We start from the raw sequence: 6,000 nt of genomic DNA, 5'->3' as shown, positions 1-6,000 counted from the left end.
TAAAATAATAATAATAAAAAAAGAGTAGTAACGAGGCCGAAATGATTGCCATATTTTCGATTATTTAGGATGGATTTAGTGGTTGTTAGCGCAGCGCTAACAACCACGCCGCTTCCTCTTTTAACATCTGCACAAAAAGCTCCCCAAAAAGTCAGAGGTTACGGAGGTCTTGGGCCTCGGCACAGTAGGAATCAAAGCCGTCATATTCCTTCTCTAATTACATTAATGTCATGTGTTGTGTCTCCCGCGTGTTTACCAAAAAAAAAAAAAAAAAAAGCTTCCCCCCAGCCTCCCACCTCCAGAGCCTGACCTCCCACTCCTAGTGGCTGCATAATAGCGCAATCAGGCAGGCTGCAGGTCGGTTCGGGCCTCATTCAGACCCGCCTGCAGGAGTCGGTGCGCCTCTGATCCACTGTGTGTCCAGGCTACTGACGCGGCGTCAGCTCCAGCATCATCCTCGGCATTTCTCTTTCACCCCCCGACAAACCCTTCAGGGAGCTTTTAGCATTTGTTCGGTCTGAGGTCTCTGGAAAACATCTGATTCGTTTTTTTTCTAACCAGTCCCAGATGCGCCGTGCAGCGGGAGAGTGCGTGCGTCTGAGCGCGTCAGTGTGAGTTTTGTCAGCGCATGAGAATCAGGAGAGAAGATCTGCTGTCTGCGGCAGGGGAGGGAAAGAGAGAAGAAGAAAAAGCAGAAGAAGAGGAAGAAGAAGTAACTGGACTTCTTTTTTTAACCAACTTTTTCGGTATGAACGCAGATACGTGCGTCTCATACTGCGACATGACATCCATGGACTCTTATTACAGCGCTTCTACTGCGCAGAGCAGAGACCACCAGGCAAACCCTTTCAGGACTTTCCAGACCACCGAAACCAAATACAGCCCCACGTTCATTCCGGGCAAAGGGTCCCGGAGCCCCTTCCAGACCGAGTGCCAGTCACTGGATGGAGGCGAGGAGAGCAACTTTAACAAATACCAAATCTTCATGCAGCGACCGACCTGCAAGACTCCGCCCGAAGGCGGCAAGCTGCACCAGGACAGCGGGCACAACGGGACGCTCATCCCCTGCTACGGTGGGTGCACTCTCAGCTAAACAGGCGAGACACACATTAGCGTTGATGGAAGGTGCCTGGGTTGTGTGATCCATGATGTAATCGGCCAAGCAGGAGATGAGAAACGCGTTCGGGCTTCCTCTACTGGAAGCACCTAATTGGTTGTACAGTGTTTACCTTAAAGGCTCCTAATTAGGCTGTGGGGGGATTTTATTTTTTATTTTTTGCCAATAATGCGCTGTTCTCTGACCTTCTGGATGTAGAAACTTGGAAAGAAATTAAATATTTAGGTTTGCACAAATGCAAAACATTTGGCATCAACTGAAACTAAACAGCTCAAGGAATCAGTCTAATTATTTTGTTTATGCTTCTGTTTAGGGCACGTCTAATGTTTAACGCGTCCTGTACTCACTGACTCAATGATTTGAAATTAGAAGGAGCGTTTTGGATGCATTTTTTTCTTACATTTGCAATCCCCTCTTTTATGGAGGCGCATCATGGTTGGCACAGCATGCGCCGGCCTGCCACAGCAGCCGTAAGTTGATTAAATACAATAGGATAAAAAAAAAATACTAGTTATAATTATCATAATAATAATCATTTGTCAATAAAGAAACAAACGGAAATATTGGTTGTATTTTTTTTAAACTTTACCGACAAATTTTGTGGCTTATTGTTAACCAACTGACTAAACTAAGAATACATAAATAAAACAGAGTAATTGTGCCAAATGGAATAATTCAGGCACGACTACAATTTTTTTAAAATAATTTATTTATTATATAAAAAATACAAACGGTATTTATCTTGGTAAGAAATGTTCTGTAAAATAAAATAAGAGAAGCTCGGATAATTTGCAATTCAAGTTAAATAGAGAAAGGGAAGAAAATTTTTTTTTTTGGGATTTATTACAAGGAGCTTGGCCAATAGAGAGGTGGATTTATGGGCCGTAAAAGTCCCAGATGATCAGTTAAACAGGCCTCCTCCTAACTGCAAAATGTTAGTTTCTGACTTTCACTCCATCAAAGTTATGTTTAAACATAAAAAAAAAAATTAAACTCTGCTGATTCTTCTTTTAATAGCTAATGAAAGTGAACATATATCAACAGCGCTTTATGTGTTAGAGAAAAAAAAATCCAAAATAATTTTGACAGAGCAGGTTATAAAAAGAGGTGGCGCCCTTCTCTGCTCATATTTGCTGCATCTTATAGTTCCTCATTCATTGAGCATCAAGCCATAGACTGGTTGGCGCCCTCAGATCTTAATTAAACTCCAGATGTTCATCCTGATGTTAGACTCGAGAACAAAGCAGCTGACATTATCATTGCTGAAATTAGATGATTAATATCAGACCTTTTTATGATCTTTTTATGGATTAATGACAACAATTCTAAAAATAATAATAATAATTCACAAACTACATAATGAGATTGTTTTTTCCCCCGGATGGCTCCCTATTCTCCAGCCGGTTTAAGCCTTGCAACTATGTTTTTTTCCCCCAAAGTCTGCCAGAATGAAGTGCAAACCGTTCCCCTCTCCCATAGACTCCCTCTTTGTTTTCGGCCTGACCTGTCACTTTTCCAGCCTGAGAACCCCTGCCTGCGCTGAAAGCGAGTAGGTTTGGCAAGTGCATTGACAGGCTCGTTTAAACACCGCCATTAAAATCCAACACGCGTCCCTGGGGGACGAGCTGTGCAATGTTATTATTGAAAATGTTGCAGCCAGATGAAGGCGTCGTGGCTCTGGGGAGGATGCTTTGGGGTGCTTGCCAAAGCCTCAGGCGTCAACAGGGTTGTGCTGTTATGTGTGGTCCTCGATGGGAGATATATTGCTCAATGCTGATGCTCCATCTCCGTTCTGGTGACAAACGTCATCTCATGAGCAGGGGGGGGGGGGTTTGGCTGCGGCGACGTGGGCTACAACCGATTCTGTTTGCTCGCATCTGTAGTTTCACGTTAAAAAGTGCTTAATGCAGAAAAAAACCCTCTTTAATGACCATAAATGCATGCTGGTATCAACACCAAAAAGAAAAGAAGAGAAACTGACGATTAACTTTTACTGCAGAGGGTCCCTTAAAATGATTTATTGCTGTATTAAAAAAGATTTGGCACGTATTCTATCATCTGAATCCTTCCACAAGGATTTAAGCTTAAACTCTGTTCACTACTGCAGAGCTCAGTGATTCACCGTGGACATAACACATAAAACTGAGTGGCCAGGATAGTTTTGCAACATTCAAGGTCGTTGGTATCCTCATGCACTGCTTCAAAAAGGCTTAAACCGAGGTAGAGCATTGCAAAATTGCTATCAATGCCCTTTAACCTTTTTGGAGGCTGAAGGGGAAAATACAACAACAACAAGGTTTTCTAGCTTTTTTTGCAAACAAAAATCTGAAAATATATGTTTGAAAATCATGTTTAATTGCTAACTTGCTTCATGCAATAAGGAGTTTGACTTCGGTACCATTTTGCTCTCGAAAAGAGAGCAAAGTGGACAAGATTTGAAGTACATTTGAAGTAGAGGTAATGTTTTTTTTTTTTTTTGTAGATATAAAGACAGACATTTTTAACTAAAAAGGAAGAGATGGTAGAATTGCTGCAAATAAGCATATTGCTGCAGTCTGGGTTCTCAGACTGTTAGGTGTTCAACAGACTGAACACCTGGGGAAAGAAACTGTCTCTGTCACGGCTGGTTTTAGCAAACAGCGCTCTGTAGAGCCGGCCTGAAGGTAAAGGTCTAAACAGCTGGTGTGCAGGATGTGTGGGGTCTGCTGAGATGTTAGCTGCCCCTTTTCTGCCCCTTGATCTGTATAAATCCTGGATGGAGCAAAGGTCAGCCCCGAGGAGCCTCAATTTATTTAGCCCCTTTTACTTGGATGCCCTTAAATAAAATCCACTGAAACTAACTGCACACCAGAAGTCGCCTAATGAGTTACTAGAGTCCACTTGAGGATTGATCAGAGAAGCAGTTAAAAGGGCCATGGTAACTCTGGAGGAGCTGCAGAGCTGCAGGCCTTAATGCAAGCGTGTCAGGAAGAAAGCCATTGATGAAGATTGAGCTTTTTTAAAAAAAAAAAAAAAACTCACGGGCACAGTGAAACATGGTGGTGGCAGCCTCGTGCTGCGGACATGCAGACTACATAACACACATACTACACAACACTTTTCAGATTCATTGGTTTTTCATTCAAGACCAATTTGAAAACCATGTGTCAACTTCCTTAAACCTCCCATTTATGTGCGATTTTGTTAGTCTAGCACATACGTTCTCAATAAAATACACTGACATTTGTGGATGTACTGTAACCAAACGAGGGGGAAAAAAAATCACGTAGTATGAATATTTTCGCAAGGCGTTGTGTTTAAGCACAATGCTGTTTCAGGGTGGTGGGGTGAGTTGATTTAAAATCACGTTAATCCATCCAGCCCCTGTGCCAGCTCCCAGTGCGGACGGAGACGGGGCCCGCTTTACCTGCTGGCAGAGCACTGAATGAAACAAATGCCCCTGGAGCTGATCGAGAGCTGAGGAATGCAGGTCAGCTCCGCAGGAGAGGTCTGGATTAATGTAAGGCAGATGTGCATTACTGGCTCCTTTCGGTTATTATTCATACTCCCCCGAAAACATCAGATCTCCAAAGCTAGAGTCCCCGAGATGACAAAGTGGGACTGGTTTACATAACCTTGTCTCAACAATACTTTGTACAAATAAGCAGAGAGTCAGAAATGGACGTGGAGATTGGGTAATGATTTGAGAGGCTCAGGAGAAATTAGAGAGTTTCTGGGAAAGCCTCACTTTGTGCTGGAGTGACTGTTTACATGCGAGTGCTTCACTGAACTCACCGCTGAATCCCGGCTTCTCCCTTTAAGCCCTGATCGGCAATAAATGCTGCAGTTTTTTTGTTTTTGTTTGGAAAATCTTACCTGTACAGAGAATATTCTGGCACCTTTGTGATTTTACACAGCCGGAACAGGCTCAGATGTGTCCTTTTTGTTTTTCTTTCAAAGATATTAGCAACAAGTTCTTCAACGAGAAACCTCAACTGGAGTATTGTGTCAATCTTTGTACCTTCAAACAACTCCTCGTGCCTCAGTGGGACTCTGAGCATCCTGTGATATATAAAACATTTTCTCAGCGTATGAAAACCAAAACACAACCGTGGAAAGGCCCTGGCGGTGCTTCAGACAGGAACCTTGTCAAAATATGGTACTCACAGTCCATGTTTAAAAGGGCTCGTGGCTGTGATGTCACAGGATATGCATGTGCTGATGGCTAACACATTGCGCGGTTAACAAAAGCAACGAGGTGACACCCATAGTCTTGCCCATGTGTGTCTGCGCACCAGAATAAATTAGAATATGTAATAAAGGAACGCTTGAGAGGGCAGATTTCTGACTTGTTATGCCTCCAGAAATACGTGCTGCAGGACGTAGGCCAGTGTTTTCTCATTAAGGTCAAAGTCTTATCCTCTTAATCATTCGTACTGCTGACAGATTCAGATTTAAAATGATAGGAAAGGACGCAAGCATGCCTAAAAATGATGAGAAAACCAACAAAGTAAAAAGGAGTTTAAATTGTCTCTTTTTATTTAAATCTTACAAAAGGAAATAGCAGGGCAAAAATATGTCTACCCTTATCATTGATTAATGGAAAAAGCTTGTTTTTTTACACTATAGCAAAAAAACAAAACAGCTTATGAAGTACTTTCAATCAAAATGCTGTAGAACATCAAACTCATCAAACAATGGAATAAATACAAAAATATACAAATAAAATAACACCGCAAATCATCAGAATAACAATAAAAAGAGTCAGAATTCAGCCAGAATCATTGAAAGGGACTGTACCAGCCAACGGACAACTTTGGGGAAAAACAATTTAAACCAACATAATTGAGACATTTCATTGCTTACATACCAGATTAAGAAAGTGGGTCTTTATACTGACTTCA

The 6,000-nt window shown here is 42.0% G+C and overlaps 1 protein-coding gene across 2 annotated transcripts in view; it reads left to right on the top strand.

Moving 5' to 3' along the window:
* Positions 1-337: 337 nt before the first annotated feature.
* alx4b (ALX homeobox 4b) overlaps positions 338-6,000 on the top strand; it is a 57,544-nt gene continuing 51,881 nt past the window's right edge. For both annotated transcript variants that reach the window (XM_012880248.3, XM_036148137.1), the window contains exon 1: positions 338-1,073. In XM_012880248.3, coding sequence (XP_012735702.2) covers positions 629-1,073 — 445 coding nt within the window. In that variant the 5' untranslated portion in view covers positions 338-628. The remainder of the gene's footprint in view (positions 1,074-6,000) is intronic.

Source organism: Fundulus heteroclitus, chromosome 2 (assembly GCF_011125445.2).
Source record: "Fundulus heteroclitus isolate FHET01 chromosome 2, MU-UCD_Fhet_4.1, whole genome shotgun sequence".
NCBI classification, from domain to species: domain Eukaryota; kingdom Metazoa; phylum Chordata; class Actinopteri; order Cyprinodontiformes; family Fundulidae; genus Fundulus; species Fundulus heteroclitus.
The sequence above is the reverse complement of the archived record's forward strand: the minus strand, read 5'-3'. Positions and strand labels throughout refer to the sequence as shown.